This window comes from Centroberyx affinis, unplaced genomic scaffold (assembly GCF_046629955.1).
Source record: "Centroberyx affinis isolate AG114_WGS23_722 - 3 ecotype Tasmania unplaced genomic scaffold, CSIRO-AGI_Caff_v1 ptg000303l_1, whole genome shotgun sequence".
Classification (NCBI taxonomy): Eukaryota; Metazoa; Chordata; class Actinopteri; order Beryciformes; family Berycidae; genus Centroberyx; species Centroberyx affinis.
Genome location: NW_027278981.1, coordinates 20,296 through 40,238, shown reverse-complemented (window position 1 = coordinate 40,238; position 19,943 = coordinate 20,296). Strand labels below are relative to the sequence as shown.

Below are 19,943 nucleotides of genomic sequence, written 5' to 3'. Positions count from 1 at the left end.
CCGGCAGCCGGTCTTCCCAGCGCTGAGACGCTGCTTACTGACGGGAAGCCGGGGAGATTGAGCCGGGGTTCAGGCTGAGGTGAAAAGAGAGAGAAGAGAAGAGAAGAGAAGAGAAGAGAAGAGAAGAGAAGAGAAGAGAAGAGAAGAGAAGAGAAGAAGCACCTGACAAAATGTAGACCTCCATCTTGACGGACACTACTGAAAAAATCTGACCCGGTTATTTAAAATCATGGCAAACCTGCCTCATTCAACTCAGACATCTTTAAGTTGTAAAATCTTTGTGTCCCTGAATAGGAAATATTTTGTTTCTCCACACAAGTCAGTTTTTTGTTGAGTTAGAGTTGACAGTCACAGGTTTGCTGGAGGTTTACTCCTGACCAACTATCAGCACAGACACAGGTTAAAGACGTTTCAGCGTAACAGAATGATTTTTTTTTTTTTAATCTGTGTAGTCTAGTAGGTCTTGTAGGAGATTAGCGAGGTAAACACAGGATCACATGCGTCCTACATCTCTGTCATGCCAGCTCGCTCAGACAGGTGAGCATCACAGCCTGCGTGGAGGAAGTGCGTCAAAATCTGGCTAAACGTCACGCTTCCCATTCCTCTCAATGCTTCCTTTTATTCAGAACGACTGTGTTTATCAGGAAAAGGTAAAAAAAATGATATCTCCAACTCCCTTAAAGCTAAATTTTACCTTCTTACATTTTCATTCATTCTTTGTTTGCCTTCAACATCTGAGATTCAAACACGTCTTGAAAAAAAATCCCCAAAAAAGAAACAGAAACAGAAAGAAACAATATCTTGTTCGTTCAGTTTAATTAGCATTTAGTTAGAAGAATGGCTCCCGAAATGCCAGATGGCAAAAAATTACTGAACATATAACTGAAGTTATACCTTGTTGTACCTATAGGTCAGTGTCATCTTTTAAATCACTCCTAAAAACACACTTTTGTCGAAAAGCTTTTAAACCTTCAATCCTGGTCTGATTTTAGCCAAGTTGCCTCATTCATTATTGAATTTTTAATCTCCTATAAAGGATTTTGATCTATTTATTGTCACTTGTTTGTATTTTTCTCTCTTTGCCATGTTTATTTTTGCAGTACCTTCAGTTTTTATTTTCACACTACATGTTTTATTCCTTGCACTTGTCCCTTGTTGTGAAGCACTTTGTAACTAAGTCTACTGTTATTCTCATAGGTGAAGAATCTCTTTAACCTCCAAACGTTATGTACAATGTGTTTGAAGCTTCCTGCCGTTTAGTCTCTCTTGCGCTGCACCTAGTTGTGCACCTGCTACCTCCACCTCACATGAAGGGAAGGTTGTGTAGTAACAGAGGGAACGGCCTTACCTTCTACCTCCTCTTCGTCACAGACGTGCTTGAGGAAGGACGCCCCTCGGTCCAGCACCGCCTCGTCCTCCATCCTGTAGTAGTAGAAGAGGAAGAAAGACTGCTCACACCTTTCCTCCAGCGACAGCGTGGAGCCATAGCGCTTAGGCTCGTTCACCTGCAGTAAATTGGGACTGGGGCTCAGTCTGGTGCTGCTGGAGACGCTCATCTCCTCCCATTAAAGAATCATTGACAGATTCCTCCTCCGACTGCGCTGAAGCCGGGAAAAGCGCGCAGGATCTGCTACAAACTACCCCCCAAAGTGTGAGGAAGCCTGTCGTCCTTGAGGAGGGCAAAGCGCGCAGTGGATAGGTACGGTGTAATGGATTTAATCTGGTGGAGGGGGGTGGGGGGTGAGAAAGGGGGTGGGGTGGGGGCGGTGAGGGAGAGGGCAGGAAGACTCTGGCTTCCCGCTAATTGAGTGTGATGGGCCAGAGTGACAGTCGCCGGTCATGCACAAAGTCTCTGGGACACAACGCATCAAAGTCTGGAGTCTGGCTCTGTTGGTGGCTCAGTTTAACCTGTTTTCAAGTCAAGTCGTGTTTATCTATATCGGCCTTTATCACAAGCATGTCTCAAAGGGCCTAACATCCCATCATATACCATTCTACATCACTATGTACACTACCAGTCAAAAGTTTGGACACACCGCATTTTTCTTTATTTTTACTATTTCCCACATTTTAGAATAATAGCAAAGACTTCAAAACTATGAAATAACACAAATGGATTTATGCAGCGACCAAAAGAGTGTTAAACAAATCAAAACTATCTTATATTTTAGATTCTTTAAAGTAGCCGCCCTTTGCCTTGATGGAAAGGCAAAGGCTTTGGAAAGAAATTCATACATAGGATCAACTTCACTGTTTGTATTTGTCTAAGAAACACATTTAAAGCATGTAAGCAGAAGCCTTTAGATCAAAATGGCTTCAAGAGAATAAAAAACACAGTACATTCAATCAGGTGTGTCCAAACTTTTGACTGGTAGTATATGCATCATACTACATATACATCATATACTACATAATACCATACTACTCACACCTATGGGCCAATTTAGAGTCTTTAATTGCATGTCTTTGGACGTTCACTCACTCACACACACAAACACAACACACACACACACACATAACAAGCTACTCCATCTGGTCAGTAATGCTTGCCACCCAACCTCCCCCCCCTCCCCTCCCAACCCAACCCCACCCTACCCCACCCCCACCCCCCTCCTCGTACCACCCGTTCACCTAAGAGACAAGTGGGGCATCACATGTCTGTCTACTCATCCGCCCTTACAGGATTACGCCGGCTTTACTTAAGTGACAACATACAAGCCCATAACAGGCCGGCGTGACGAAAGTCCCCGCTGCTCTCCAACACGACTTCCCAACACGCTCACTCTCACCGGGCCCGACTGTTTCCCAACAAATACTCCGCCGTGAAATCGGATTTAAAAATAACTGAATTGGTTCATCAGGAGGGGATTCATCTGCAGAGGGGAAATTGCATAGATGCAGCTTGTTTTGTTTGTTTTTTTTTGTTGGAAGAAATAAATGCCAAAGGTCAAAATAAAATTTCCTCAGTCAGCTATTTTGCACACTGACTGAGTGACTGCAGTGTGTCAGAAAAGTCATTTTTCTGCAAATTCATTATTAATTCTATATAAACGCTGGACCTGAATAATTACATTTAACAAATCTTTTACTCCCAGACTTGCATGAGAATGAGCCGTCTTGAGAGTGCTATCTGTTGTGACTAGGAGATTATAAATGACTCATTCAGGCCTCCCCTCCCCTCCCCCCCTCCACACACACACACACACACACACACACACCTACGCACACACACCCTGTGTCACAAGTAATACCGGAAATACTTAAGCCTTGGTTTTATCCTAATGGGATCACAGACAAATTGGTTTGTTTTGTGAAAGAATGGCCACAACATCTTTTATTGTTGTTGTTTTTTTTTAACAGATTAATTCCAAGGTTGAGAATAGATGTTTTAGTTTAAAAAAATAATAATATTCACTGGGGTTCTGTGTCAAATTTTGCCACATTACACGTGACTTGGGTCAAATTGTATTTAAAAAAAGTAATTATTGGTACATTATTTTGAAGTTTTCAATAATAGTAGTAATGATAATAACACTATTGGGTAGGGAGTTCATATCCCAAGTTTTTTAATGCTTGAGCTTAACTATCTGATAAAGTTAACCAGCATTAATGATTTTTCTATGAGCTACTAAAATGCCAAATGTCTTTTCAGTGACTGTAACCAGTAACAGTCCCAAAGGGTTTTCCTATGGGGAATCACAGGAGCTCATGTTACTGTTTCAAAGCTTGTAGAATAATGTCATTGTAATAATAGTCATGAATTCATTTATTCATTCATTTCTTCTACCCACATAATGCTCTCCAGGGTGGTGGGGGGGACTGGAGCCTATCCCAGCATGCACTGGGGCGGAAGACAATGAGACGTCCTAGACAGATCGCCAGTCCATCACACGGCATTGTAGAAATACTGTGATACTTTATTGATCCCCAAAGGGAAATTGTGTTTTCTCTTCGCCCCCCTCCCCTTCACAGGGAGGTCAAAGGTCAGAGGTCAGCCCTGAAGCTGGGAGGGATTCAGTGTCTTGCTCAAGGACACTTCAGCAGGACGGATGTCACCCAGTCGCTCTGCTGTTTATTAACAATGGTTTCAATCAGCGTCAGGAGTTTAGACACAGACGCTGCAAAGCTCCCGCCACACATGATAATAACAGATCCAGTTATTAATCTCTTGTTTGGTGCAGTTACACAGACAGCACATCAGGAAAAAGCAGGTCTAAAATCAACAGAGGCTGAGTCTGAGGCACCATGTAAAATAAAGTCCTGGGTTTGAATCCGTCCCAAGACCTTTTTACATGTCATCCCCCCTCTCTCTCCCAATCTTTCCTGTCTCTCCCTACTTTGAACTATGTAATAAAAGCTGAAAATGCCCAAAAAATAACAGTCTAACTCAAAATTGTCAGTATAAATTTAACTGAGTGTAAAAATCAAAGTGTCTCTATCAGTCCACACCCATCACAGTTAATTTAGCACATTTATATAGTCATATATATTTTGACTAGCCGCTTCAAAGCCATATCAGCTGTAGGAGCGGACAGACAAATCTCCAATCAACACCTGCCAACTTTGAATGATTATCACTGAAATATCAACATGTATTAACACTGTATAACCTGCTGTGTTGTAGTGGTGCGAGTTAGTAACCTCAAACAGAGAGACAGCACCAGTGTGCTACAGTGTAACATCAGCGTGACTTAAGTAGTAAAGTCTAATACATTATATATGGTTCTGCAACTAACCCTATTCTTATGAACTGATAGTATTCCCTAAAGGTAAGAAGGGCAAAAGGATAGTATAACAATAAAATGTACTGACACCTTTCAAGTTATTCCATTTTTGAGAAGCTCTAATTCGGACAGGTTGATTGATCACTCAAAACCAATTGAACAAGAAACCAACTTATCAAGACGTGGCCTCACTGAGTAACTCTGTCTGCTGAGGGTAAACGTTTAAAGAGTTGGACAACAGCATGATTCAGCCACAGCTAGTGGTGTCAGCTGCTGTCCTTTATCCCCGGATCTCAGCAGCTTTCCAAACACCGGCCTTCTCACTTGCTCCATTGCCACCTATGGCACAACCATGGACATAACAGGCCAAATTCCACTCACAGCCCACACATGCCCAAACAAAATGCGGTGTTTTCCTGCACCATTCACAACCTGAACTCACACTGTCAGAGGTGCAGAGTAAACAAACACTGTAAACAAACACTTATGGATTGCATAAAACCATGCTACATGAAACATGATTAGACAATACATCTTTCACTTTGCTGTGAACTGAGTTGTTTTAGCAGAATAGCCGAGATACATACTTTATAATCTCAATATTTAAATCACGAATACATAGTAACTTTGGTGGTTGATATAGGGAAACAATGAAATAGAACATAATTATCGATGTGGGGGCCAAGAATGGGTAAATATAATCAGACCTTAGGTAGCAGTGTGGTCCCAGGGGAATAACTGGGTCCAACTATTGGGAGGATAATTAAAACACTTAAGCATATATGATGAAACCAATTTAGTATATAATTCACACTATTCTAATAAAAACTCATTGGAGACATTAGGAAATACAAAGTAGAGAAGAGGACTAAACCAAGAATTAAAAGAATTTATGGATTTATGACTTTTATGGTTCTATCCAGAGTGGGGGCTTCCTACAGAACTAAAGGGAGAAATCAATTCCTGATCCTTTTGGTAACATGATACAAAATGTATTATAATTATCTAATGTGACTAATTGTCCAACATCAGTTCAATAGAACTCAGTCTTCTGGTCCAGATAAAAAGAAATCTTCTTATTTTAATTTGTGTGAGTCTGTGTGTGTGTGTGTGTGTGAGGGAGATCCTGGTCTGCAGTCTGATGTGGCTTGTAGATAAAACTTGTAAATTTCAGAAGAGTTGTCTGATTGGTGGAGGAGATCCCCCCCTTAGTCTTGGTCAGTGTCAAGGTGACACTTTAGTAGCTTTAAAGGTGAAGGGTCATTTTTGTTCCTGGGAAAGATTGTTACTCAAGGGTCCATTTTGAGCTGTGGAGACCTGGTTCTGCTACAACTTAAAAGGAAAAATCCACCTTCAGATACTTTTACACTGTTATATATCATCAGTCTGCGATGTTTAATGCATTCCAGGAGTTATTTCGTGTTGTAACCCACTTTCCCTCAACCTGCCTCCTTGACTTCTACTTCAGTTAGTAATTTATGTTTCCCAGAATGACTTTTGCACCTTACTGAAAACTCAACCTGTCTTGTGGCTGCATTGCATTCTGGTCTAGTGGAGAAATTGGTCTCTCTGCCTCTTCTACGATGGATTTCTCCCTGTATGATTGAAGTTGAACATCTCTTGGTGTAAAATGGCGGCTCTAGAAAGAAGCCCTCGCTCTTTGATTTTGAGGGACTGACACCAAAACCTGACGTTTACCGCTGATGTTTTAGATCGCTGAAACATTTTCTGCTGTCAAACTCCATTGTAGCTGCTGGTAATATCTGGAGGTGACGTCACATCAAAAAAACAAAAAACAAAATGGACCCAGAAATGCAAGATACATCACCAACAGCTGTTCTTTTTTAACAGCGTTTAAGTGTTTTAAAGTGGATTTTTCCTTTAATGAACATACTGTAAGTTATGTGCGTGCTGATGATTGATAGCAAAACCTTCCTGTGATATTCCAACACCCTTATTACATGCTGTACATCTAATTAAAACTTTACAGAGCGTTACTTTGCTCTCATGACAGCGGTTGTATATCTGCTATCTGTCACTTCACAGATAACCTATCAATCTGCCTGTCCTTGCAGGATCTACTGTAATCTCCATGTACATACAGTATCAGTGAGGAGAGGAGAGTTTGTTCTCTGTACCCGAGCCGATACAGCTGACAGCCAAGTTTCAAAACCACGGAGACACCAAACAGCCAGCTGAAGGCATCCACACTGTAAGGCTTTGTATTTTTGATATATCACCATATGGGCTGCGAATCCTCACACCTGGTCTAACTAGGTGGAACCAGGACTTGCATGCCTAATCTCCTCCGAACACCAACTCTTAAAAAGACGAAACCCCTCGCAGGACGAAGGCGAAACGTTACCGGATATCAAATTTCCCCTGAAACTCGCAGGGGTTCGGCCACACAAAAGGACACTTCCAGTTTTTTTTGTTATGCGATAGTCACATTGTGCTTTAGCCTGAGAGCGGTTTTCAGCGTGCATGAGACTGAAGTTCACGGCTTTGTTCCTTGGTAATTGTCATCCAAACTGCACCAAACGTTAAGGTTAAGCTTATGCTAAATGAATGGGAGTCACATGGGAAGCAAGTCTCTATTCACGGCATAAAGAAGAGTATAGTTGTTGATTTAACCTCCTGCAGTCACAAGTATCATATGTGATAACAAAGAAGCTATTGTCGTAAATGTCAGAAAATGTTCTCTTTGTTTAAAATCACTTGATTATAAACATTGACATTATTCTGCCTGCATTTTCAATATATTTCTGTGAATTTCTAAATCTGTTTTGTTTGTTTTTTTGTGTTTAGGGCTTCTGAGCAGCTATATAATCTCTTGAATTGACTTTATGTTAGCATGCAGTTGTAGCTGAGTTTGTACTGAACAAGACGATACCAGCATTAAGGGGGAACAAGTTTTAAATGTTCAACAAGAGACAATTTCAGTGTATCAAAAACCACATAAATAGGCTTTGACTTCACAGGGTCAAGATTTTTGCCAATTTTGCCTTAGCAGGAGCAACATTTTTGGTGATGGCTGTCTGACAATCACCAGAAACATGCCAAGTCAGCATTACGCAGCCTCACCTGAGCTACAGACAACTCTCCAGTGAAAAAAAAAACATTGATCATGCTGGGAGGGGACAGGAGTTAAAGATGTATAAATAAATCAAATCTAGGCCGTTTCCTCTCAGATCTCATATTAACCTAATTTCCTGCTCATTAATGACAGCATTAGAACATCAAAGGTGGTGTGGTGTTGATCAGGAGAGGAACGCTGCACAGGAGCTGCTCACTGGAAATATGGAGTCCATATGAAGAGGAGAAAAAGAAGAAAAACCCCAAGGCGCTGTCCTCTGCATAAAGTTCAAAAACCTTTATTATTCTTGGCTATTTCATGTTAAAATGTTAGAAAACACACCCCAGGGTGCGTTTTCTATAATTTTCTAACATTTCTAACATGTTAACATGAAAACAGCCATTGGATTTTTTTTTCTTCTTTTTTCCTCATCAAAGGTGGCATGTTGTTACAGTCACTGAAACTATACTGAGCATTTATCTAAGGTATGTTTTCCTTCCAGTCTATAATCTTGACAAAGCAGTTACATAACTTGTTCAAATTGTTTAAATGACCTATATGCAGTTCAAGTTCATTATCGCCCTATAGTTAGCCTACAGTATGTTAGCTTACAGTTAGAGCCAGTGTGGTTTCATTTTTCTGGCACAGTAATGAACTTGATCACCCAAAGGTGAAACACGGCAGATCCAGCTCGTCCACCCTGTTTCACAGCACAGACTTGACCTTCTGGTGGCCACCGCGTGCTCTCTAACTCGTCTTACTTGTTACTGCCCCCCTGTTTCCAAGTTTCTGCCACACACCTGACCTACAGGCATGCAGCATGTGATAGTAAACACTCGCGGGCATTTGTAGGCGCTTTTACGCACTGGGCCGACCACCACCCCAGTTTATGCTACACGAGGCCAAGCGGTTCTGGACGGACTGAAAACAGCCCAGTAAGCTGTTGGTGTCACTTACTTCTTGCCGCCGCTCATCTCTTCAGGTTGCGTGTGATAAAGCTCCTGACCGAAATGTGCTGAGCAGAGCGGATCACCTGGGAGGAAAACACATTATCAGGTTATTTCTCTGCTGTCTGTGGACCTGCTGCAGCACACACAGGAGGTTTTGCTACAGAAACTGTAGTCAATACAACCCAAGCAAACACTCTCCAAATCCGCCCTTAGAAAACAGAATCACAGTGATCCTATGATACATTTTAGAAGGAGACTGAATACAGTATCACAGGAAAACTTTTGGTCAAAAAACTCTTTCGATTAAAAAGAAACACCACAAAGCACGATAAGGTCAACATACAGTAAACGCATTTCTGAGTACCACAGACACACTATGAAGAATATCATAGGAATATTATGGGGATATTATAGGAACCAAAGCGCTGACCAAACAAAACACTCTCTCCAAATGCGCCTTTACGCAAAAGAACAGTATAGTAATAGAATAGTAATCCTGTAATACAAGTATTACAGAAAAAAAAACTTTACAATATCCTGCAGATAGTATGGCTGAAAAGCAATAGCCTACAGAAAATCGTACTTAAAAAGTCACTATGAACTCACGACTGAACAGCACAGACACGCTGTGAGGAATATTATGGGAATATTATGGTGATTTTTGCTGAACTGCAGGAACAAACGCGCGCACAAGGCCTGGAGAAGTGAGTCCAGCTGCCAGCTCCAAGGTGGAAAACAGTGTGAAGTACTTACCGCTGTTTGGATCTTTGGCTCGGTGTGTTTGGCTGCTGTCAGCCTCTCGGTGGCAGACCAGGCAGGTAAAGTCGGCTACTTCCCCCGGTCATGTAAGTTTGAGAGTGGCACGGAGCGGCGGCCGGACTCAGCATGCTGTCTGTCTGCTGGACCATCCTTCCGCCACGCCACTCCTCCAGGGGGAGGACACACAGCCGAGGATCACCACACACCTCTTTTTTTTTTTCTTTTTTTTTTTTTTTATTCAACCAACACGTTGTGCAGCTACCAGACAGGGTCAATGTTTGAACACACAAAGTTCAAAATGAAGCCAACAGTCTGTGAACATATAAAAGTAAATGTATATATACTGTATATAGATATATATATATACACTTTGAGACATGCTTATGACAAAAGGGCTATATAAATAAACTTGACTTGAAAAGTACCATTAATAATAAATGATTTTAAAATGTAGTAAATAAATAAATACGCCAATAAATAAATATATGATGTATTTATAAAAACAACAAAAATCTAGAAAGAAATATGATATAAAAACATCTTCTAACTATATATAAAAAAAATCAACTACATACATACATACATACAGAAAGAAAGAAAGAAAGAAAGAAAGAAAGAAAGAAAGAAAGAAAGAAAGAGAATAAGAATTGCATGAGAGGAGGCTTGAAATCTGGGCATCTTTGTGAGAATTTTGTGGCTATTTAGATCATCATGTTTACCTTATGATCTGGTTTCTGGTTACATCTTCATAGTAACAGATGACATTCTTCATATTATCCCAGAGGTTTCAGTATCATCACACTTGGACAAATAATGTCCAATAAGTCTTGAAAAAAAGTCCTGAGACTTGAGAAATGCATTGCATATTTTTTTTAATTCCTGATTTCTGTAGCCAGTGTTAAATAACCTACACTACATGTTGTGGCACTTATAATATCATTACAGGGATTTGTAGTGTGTCTAGAGTGGTATTATACTTTTTTGTCTCCAATGATATCACTGTAATATTCCTATAGGGACTTCAGGTTTTGCTGGGATATTTGTATATCCCTAAAGGATTACTGTAGTTTTCTGCATAAAGGATTACTAGCTGGGGGGGTTATTTTATTTGGAAATACAGTGAGTGATATCCTGTAATTTGATTGTACAGCGCCATCTCATGGGCAGCCGCTGTCATCTGAGCTCAGCACCAGGGACAGGAAAGAGAAAAACATGGATTTATGAGTCAATAGCCTATATGAAGTTTATGCTTTATACTGCATGGGGGCTACAGCTTTCAAACGACTGCTAAAAACTTATATTTTCAGCTTAGCTTTTAATTAGCCTTCATTTTAACTTTTTTTAAATTGAATTTGATTGTGTTCTTTTAATGCAATTCACTTTGTCTATTTATTTGTCTATTTGCATATTCTTTTTTTTCTATTTTTACTTGATTTTATTACCTTAATGCAATGCATTTTGCTTGTTCTTTTATATATTTTTTATATATTTTTTTAATTTGTTTCCTCCTTGGTCGTTTTCCTGGAAATCTTAACAAATCTATTATCCCAGTCTATTTAGGGGCAGATTGACACCAGGGTTCGACTGATATGGGTTAGAAGGCTGATACCAATACTGATGTTTTTAGACTGAAGTCGCAGATAATCGCCGATATATTCTTATCCAATATTTTCAATGTCTTTAAATTTGACCATTTTCATTCCAAAATAATTCCCAGTATTCAGTGTTTTTTCCCAGAATTCTCTTCTTGTCAGGGTGGAAAAGCCTCTGAAACATTCAGACCATCATGGGACACTAAAACTTTCCACTGACTAATGAAATCATTTTAGTGTCAGCAGCTCTTTAAGGCAGAGTGACCCAACACACCTTCAATGGCAGGGAAACTTTGGGATACATTAGACATGTAAATGAAGAATTTACAAAAATCACTATTGAACAATTAAATCAATGAATAAAACGTGCAAAGAAAATACATTTTCATTTCAGGTTTTACAGACTGTTTTCATTCAGCTGTGCACGATAGACAGGAACCTCGGTCATATCAGAGGTGGACGACACTAACTGGACGACATCCAAATTTTAATAAAAGGCCAATATTGGTCCGATATATCAATCTAAACCTAAGAGACACAACAAAATTTTTGACGATTCTTCATTATGGATTAAAAATGGATGTATGGCATAGCTCTGCTTTTTCATAAGGATAGCTCAAGAATACAAATACTATGTACATCAGAAATTTCTTCTATACATGGAAACATTGCGCATCATTACGCATCATCCTGACAGTCTAGGGAGGGACTGTGGTTGGGAACCATGTGCTCTGTCTCCATGTTTTTCTTTTCTCTACTAAAGAGGAAGAACCAGGGGGAAAGAAATGCCCACTTTCCTTTAAGAGAAGAAAAACTCAAACTTGATGGTCAACTGTGACTCCCCTCTCACCTTAACAAGTTCCACCATGATGACTTAAGGTAAATATTTTTGCTGCAGCTCAATCCCCGGCCTCTCTGCTCATCTGGGATGCACTAGGTGACTGGCTCTTTGGTGCTGACTCCACCAGTGGGATAGGAAAATACATATTTCTACTGTACACATTTATTATCATGTCTATTTTTTCTGATTGTTCTCTAATTTGATACTGATACTCAATAGTTTTCAGCCCCAATGCCTCCTCTGATAATCAAATGAAAAGGGAAAATCATTCTTTGGTTCATTGTAGGTTCACGGAAATGCATTTTTGAGTTTATCCAATGGGTTTTGAAAGGGTTTATAAGCCCAAGAGGTCCAACAGTTTTCTCATCAGATCTTACATAGTTTTATCTCAACCAGTAGAGTTTGCTCAACCAATAGTGGACCATGTAATCCTTCAGCGACTGGAGCGATAAGAACTGCCTCCTACTGAACACTTCCAAGACCAGGGAGATTGTGGTGGATTTTTGCAGGTCTAAGCCCCCTCTTTCAGCCAGTCAACATTCAAGGGGTGGATATTGAGGTGGTGCACACTTATAAATACTTAGGTGTGTATCTGGACAACAAGCTGGACTGGTCCCTGAATACAGATGCCTTCTACCGAAAGGGGCAAAGCCGGCTCTTTTTCCTAAGGAGGCTTAGGTCCTTTGACGTCTGCAGTAAAATGCTGCATGTGTTTTATGAGTCGGTGGTGGCAAGAGTCCTCTTTTACGCTGCGGTCTGCTGGGGAGGCAGCGTGAAAGACAAGGACACTAGGCGGCTGGACAAGCTGGTGAAAAAGGCTTGCTCAGTGCTTGGCGGGAGGTTGGACTCACCGGGGACTGTGGTGGAAAGATGCACACGGAGTAAGGTGCAGGCCATCATGGACAATGTCAGTCATCCTCATCACAATGTCAGTCATCATCATCACCCTCCACAACACCCTGGCAGGCCAGAGGAGCAGCTGCAGCGGACGGCTCTCGCTGCGCTGCAGGACTGAACGGTTCAGGAGATCTTTTGTCCCCACAGCCATCAGACTTTACAACACCTCAGTCAATGACAGGGGCTCATGACCTTGGCTGCTGGACTCTGTGAAATATTACTACTGGACTCTGTGTAGGCTTGACTCTGTCAAGGACTGTGTGGCAATAATACCACTGGACTCTGCAATAATCCTCAAGGACTATGTGGTACTTTTTACTTTTTATTGGCACCTTTTATTCATTTATTTATTTATATGACTCTTTGCTTTTAAGTAATTTTGGTTTTTAACCCTGTGCATGCTGCATTACCTTCTTTTATTGTGTATTGTCGCTAATCTATAGTTATATGTTAATACAGATTGTGTGAGCTACTGGACACCTGAATTTCCCCAAGGGGATGAATAAAGTATTTATCTATCTCTATCTATCTATATATCTATCTATCTTTCTATCTATCTATCTATCTACCTATCTATCTATCTTAAACAAAAATCGCCAAATCAGTTAGTTACGAGGTTTTCACATGGCAACAGCAATATGCAGTCTATGATGGGGGGGATTGCGAGTCGGCAACGCTTCGTTTTAAGGGGTCATTTGTCCCATTCCTCTGGGGGAAACACTGACCATAAGGCCCAGTGGCAAGTGGCAAGTGGCAAGTGAGGCAAAACACTGGGTGACCTCCTTGAGAAAAGTTAAGGGGTTGGTAAAAATATTTTTCCTTGTCTTGTCAGTTCTCAGCTAACGGGCATAAGGTAAATAGTTTTGGAGCTTCAGCATATAAGAGTGATTTCACAGTGCTTCATAGAATTATCAAGGACACACTTCAGAACTAAACCATGGTAAATGAGCTGAAGTGTTGGTGTAGCACCTTTTCACTGCAACTGGTGGAAATAAGTAGAACTTACAGGAAAATTCCACCCGCCGAGACTTACCCGCCGAGTTACGTAATATCTATATATCATCAGCCTGTGATGTGCAATGCATGTCCTGGAGTTATTTTGTGATGAAGTGTTGTCATCTACTTTTTTGGTGCACCCACTGTCCCTCAACCTACTTCTACTTCAGTTACTGATTTGCTATGTTTCCCAGAATGCCTTCAGACAAACCGCAGACAGAGAATGAGTATGAACTTGTTGCATCCAGCTGTGCGTGACCTGAGTAAAGTTAGTTTGATATTGGATATTCTGTGGAGAAATTGGTCTCTCTGCCTCTTCTACGATGGATTTCTCCCTGTGTGATTGTTGAACGTCTCTTGGTGCAAAATGGCGGCTCTAGAAAGAAGCCCTCGCTGTTTGATTCTGAGGGACTGACACCAAAAGTTGATGTTTACCATTCATGTTTCAGATTGTAAATTTTTCTGTTATCAAACTCCACTGTAGCTGCACTGGAAATATCGTAACGTGACATTATGTCGTCTACGTTTCGCCTGTTATCCACAGGAATAAGAAAAATTCACCAAACAACAAAGTGGACCCAGGAATACAATATCACCAATAGCTGTTTTTAATAATGTTAAAGTGTTTTAGGGTGGATTTTTCCTTTTAAAACAACAGGACAGAACTGCCCTAAAACACCAAAGATCAAGTAACTGTGTGAGTAGGGAACTGAGAAAAAATGACTTTGAAACTTCATCTCCTGCCAAAAATGAATGCTGGTACAGAAGTGGAGTGTATATATCATTATATAGCATTTATGGTGATTATTTTTGGTGATATGAAATTTAAACCCATGATGTTTGATCTTTAAATCACACAAAAATATTAACTGTTGTTTGCCTTTGTAGGGCAGAGATAGGTGCTATGTCTTATTCCAAAGCAGAGTGAATTTAGGAGATAAATGTCACACAGTATGCCAATCCTGTACCATCCATCAAGTTCAGATTTTAGCCTCGGTTGCTACCATATAGCTTCTGAACATATAGGCAGGTATAGGCAAGTACCAGATCAGGCTGTGACAGACAGAAAAGGGAATCTCACTGAATATTCTGCTTTGAAATATGATACTGTGATCACCTGCAAAAGTCTGATCATGTCTCCCATAGACAGAAACATGAGAGGGGAATTTGTCAAACCCTCTTTCATTTGATTTCACACTGATGTATGACTCCATAGAGAACAGGGATTTTTTCTGGTTTGGAACCATAGACTGTAAAAAAAAATCTTGGATCTAATAGCACTACTATAACATAAACTTCTTTTGTTTATCAAAGATAAATGTTCTAGCTGTAGGAGAGAGCTGCCTGCGTCAACACATGCTGATTGGACTGTGCTTGGCCTTATTAAGAATATGTTATTTCTTGAATTGGATTGGATGAATTTTTCTCCTTTAATAACAAGCAAGAAACTTTGTGCATTTGAACTCAGCATGCTTTCACTATCTGTTTTCTACTGTTTTGGGGAAATGACGCTTCACTGGGACTCCTAGACAGCTTCTTGAATTTCCTAGAACTGCAGTGAATTCACATCTCAAATTTGCACTCCAGGGGTATATAAATGGGGTGTAAAATTCATCCTGTTTGAAAATCAAGTTTTAACATGACTTGTTTATGATATAAAATGTTTTAGAAGAATTGCATCATCCCTGATACATTTTGGCAAGTTCGCCAAAACAAACTTGGAGACTGACCTGATTTGATTTCTGGTATATTTCTCTGAATGACTGTCAAAAGTGCTACACATCGAATATAATTTATTCAATCCACAATTTGCGTATTATTCATAAGACAAACTTTGATTTTCAATGAGCAAAATGAAGAAATAAATGACAAAATAAGATAAATGATTGTGCATTTGAAGTGTTTTGGCCTGCGAACGCTTAGTCTATGATACAGTTGAAACACTAAAAACTTGCACATGCCTTTATAACCATTGATTTTGTAAAAGCTCCTAAGATGATCATCTCAAGACAAACCACACCTGTACCTGAACATGCCATGGTCAAAAGAAAGAGATCACTGGAAACTTTACTGGTTGCGCTTACCTTTAGTACATAATATTTTCCACAAGTTGAAATTTGTTCTCAAAACAAAGTTTTATGTTTTTATCCATAACACAAAATATTGTTAGACTAACACCAGTGCCACATATCTGAGACAAGTTAGTGTGAAAAAGGATTGTCCCACATACATCAATGTATAATGCAAAACAGCTGCTGACAACACATTTACTACCACAAGCATGTCAGCAATTCCATTTTTTCCCTTGTGTACAACAGGCTTTATTTGATAGTGTGCAGTGGAAAAGAGACAGGAAAGGTGAGACAGAGGGGAAGATGAAATAAGAAAAGGTCATGGACCCAGTATTCCTCGAGTTCACAGGACGCTCGGCAGACAGCTGAGCCACCAGGATGCCCGGCTTCACCTGAAATTCAATTTTGAAACATAAAGCCTATTTAGTATTTGGCTCCATTTTTCCTTTAAAGGAGGCTTTGAAGGGCATTTGCGATGGCATGCTGGTGTTTTACAGTCTGAAATGTGTTCTATGTGAGTATGTGATGGTGCGCCCTTGATCCCTGTTGTCTTACCACATGGTTTTATTTCATGCCAGCTCATGTCTTTGAAGTTAAATTGTTCATGGAAATGTTGTTCCACCTCCCCCTTTTTCTCAGAAATTCGTCAAACGGCATCATGACATTTAAATTTTTCACAGTGATACGCATTTATTAAGCAACTCAACTGATTAGGCTTACCAGTTACTAAATTAATGTGAGCAATGTTCAAAATGACATGACATCTGGCAGTAGATAATCATACGGAGCTTTCTGGATTTCTGGCTTTCTGGACGGTGCTTTGTAGATCAGTGATTTTCAACCTTTTTCATATCAAGAACCCCTAATTTAGTCCACATTAGGGCCACGGACCCCCATTTGATAAGAATTTCTCTCTGGGATCCAAATCTGAGAATATTTTTTATTGTTAGGTATGATTTTGTCCAGAATTACAAGACTATCTGTATTGTAGGTAGAGAGATAACAGTGAAACTATGATCAAAGTTATAGTCATTCCTCTACATTCTCTAACTGTATTAACTTCTTGTAAATGAAATAATGGTGAAGTTTAACAATTTTGCTGGGGACCCCCCTGGAACCCCCTCAAGGACCCCTGGTGGTCCCCAGACATCACGTCGAGAACCACTGTACATTGTAGATGATGGGAGCACTCATTACATAAATTTAATTAAAGTACAGGGTCGACAAAGGCACGATCCTCATATAACTTTCCTTTGAGACTTGTTGCCTTCTCTCAGGGAATCAGAGTTACAACTTAACATTCTCACGTTCAGATGTAAAGATACAGTGTTGAACTTTGCCGCTAGAGTAGTGAGAAAAAAGCCTTGAGGCCCAAAAATGTACAGTAGCTGTTGAACAGATTGAGTCGTACAGCTGTGAGATTTCAATGTAAGCTATGTCACATAGCTCTGTGAAGAAAAACAGACAAGCCTCCTCCATGCCTCATGCTGCAGCCTGTGTGACCCGGACACCTTGGACTGCTTGTGCTTTACAAACCACAAGGAAGATTTGGAAAGTCTAGTGTGTTCAGTGTCCAAATATTTCATGAATATTTTCTTGAAATACCTATTTCCAGGATGAATAATTTTTAAGTTATATGTTGTTTATTACGGAAGCCGAGGACGGCCATGCTTGCAGTTATGTATATAAGTTAAGTTAATGCCGTTATCTCGAGATCACAAGTTAATTATTTCGCTATCTCGACATAACAAACCTCGTTTTCTCGAGATAAGGGGTTCATTTATCTCGTTATCTCGAGAAAACAAAAGGCAGATTTCTTGAGATAACGAGATAATTTCACGAGATAATTATGGAGAACTTGAAAATGAGTGTCTGGTTCATTTGATCACACCTGATTTCAGCCTTCAAGATCACTTTCATGACTGTCGGGGAGGATTCATAACTGAAGTCAAGGCATAAATGTGTAGTTTTGTTTGCTGCAGTTACGATTTTCTGCTTAATTCAGTTTCTACAGTTGTCAAGACGCCATCTATGCATGCTGGCATGGCACTCCTGATCTCTGATAAACAATAAATAAAATAAGTAATAAGAGGAAACAACATTTTGTTTTCTCGTGATAACGGGATGATTATGTCGTTATCTCCAGATAACAAAGCTCGTTTTCTCAAGATCACGAGATAATTAACTTGTGATCTCGAGATAACGGCATTAAAAAAAATAATTGCAAGCACGGCCGTTCTCGGCTTCCGTAGTTTATGTTTGTCTTAATCAGAATAATTACATTTATTACATAGTGGTAATGAAAAATTCTGATTTTAGCCAATTGCTTCACTGGCTAGCTAGTAGCCAACTGCATGTGGAGACCGGAGACTGAGGCTAGCTAACTTTATTTAGCTCAAATACCATTACACAACTACTGAATATTATAATATTTTAATCATGTTAAAACAGTTTTAAATCATGTTTAATCATGTTAAAACAATTTTTGTCAAATTATCAGTGGACCACCATCAGTTTGCTATCAGAATAAATTAATGTTTTATTTTTACAATGTAAAGCTTGTTAAGTGTTTGTTAGCGTTCTGGCTAGATGCAGCTACAGCAGGGTGACTGAGGCCACCTAGCTGCCTCCGTGCTCTGCAGTGTCACTACATGTGGTTTGTCGATCTTTGTACTGTACGTTTTAAAAAGACTGTCTTTCATTAACGGCTGGGTTTGGTGAGCTGAGCCAAGTTCTGACTGCTCTCAACTGATTTATGTAGTAAAATCATATAATAACTGACAACCTACATACGCTCCAAGCTTCCATTCAGGACCTTTATGTTAGCTTAGTGAAGAGCAGTTTGTCCTCTAGCACAGTGGTTCTCAACATGGGGTCTGGGGACCACCAGGGGTCCTTGAGGAGGTTCCAGGGGGTCCCCAGCAAATTGGCATTGTTAAACTTCACCATTATTTAATTTACAAGAAGTTAACACAATTATAGAACGTAGGAAGAATAACTATTTTCATCATAGTTTGACTTATCTCTCTAACTACAATACAGACAGTCATGGAATTCTGGACAAAATCGTATCTAACAATAAAAATATTCTCAGATTTGGGTTTGAGAGACAAAATTTCATCAAATGGGGGTCTGTGGCCCTAATGTGGACTAAATTAGGGGTCCTTGATATTAAAAAGGTTGAGAATCACTGCTCTAGCAGATGAACATACCACAAAATCATGACACATTATTGTAGTCACTTTTACTTTTTTAGAAAATGATTAAAAAAGGGGGGCCTAACCAGAAATTTCAAAAAACTTGATTAGTTTATGGGAAGTGATCAGGTTGGTGTTTCCGTCATTCTGACCATGTCCTGTAGGGTAAGGTGGAAAGACAAAAAAGGACGGCAGGAAAAGTTACTTGAGAACCACAAACGCACAAAGACATGGAATGGATCTAATCTTAAAATATGATTTCACAAAGATTGATTTCATGGATGCATCCATCTTGACAAAGGTGCACTCCGTTACATTCTTAAAAGTGGGTCTTTGACTATAGAGTACATTGTTGTACATGGAGAGGCACAAGCTCCTAATGGCATTCCTCAGGATCTATGGACCGACTAACCTAGCCAGCACTGTAGTTTGCATGTAACTGTTAAACTGTAACCAAAGAAGGCCACACACAGATCTAAACTGCTGATGCATGTCCTTCCACATGCATTTCATTTTTTCCTCCTCCGTAAAAAAAATGTACCTACATGTTATTGTTCCAAAAAGATTGTGCATTACAGGTTGTGTTGTGTATGGTACTTCATAAAGCACAATGGTTGGCTTCCCTGATGTAATTTCATTTACAAGATATGAATGTAAGAGAGGTTGAGGGAAAACATATTCTGTGCAGTCAAAAGGAAGAATTATCCATAACTATAAACTCCATATTCTTTGCATGCGGTGTATGTGGACTCCTTGCTCGCTTTCTCCAATGCACATCCAGAATTGGAAATCACCATACATGTTTAAGTATGTTGTGTATAATAAATTAATACTAACAG

General features: G+C 39.8%; 1 protein-coding gene across 1 annotated transcript in view; it reads right to left on the bottom strand.

The window, feature by feature from the left end:
- Positions 1 to 9,580, bottom strand: part of LOC139640897 (electrogenic sodium bicarbonate cotransporter 1-like) — a gene marked incomplete at its 3' end in the record, with an annotated part of 69,152 nt that extends 59,572 nt beyond the window's left edge. The window contains exons 1-3 of the mRNA XM_071515088.1: positions 9,504 to 9,580; positions 8,758 to 8,833; positions 1,349 to 1,422 (exon numbers count right to left, since the gene is read on the bottom strand). Coding sequence (XP_071371189.1) covers positions 1,349 to 1,422; positions 8,758 to 8,774 — 91 coding nt within the window. The remainder of the gene's footprint in view (positions 1 to 1,348; positions 1,423 to 8,757; positions 8,834 to 9,503) is intronic.
- Positions 9,581 to 19,943: the final 10,363 nt, after the last annotated feature.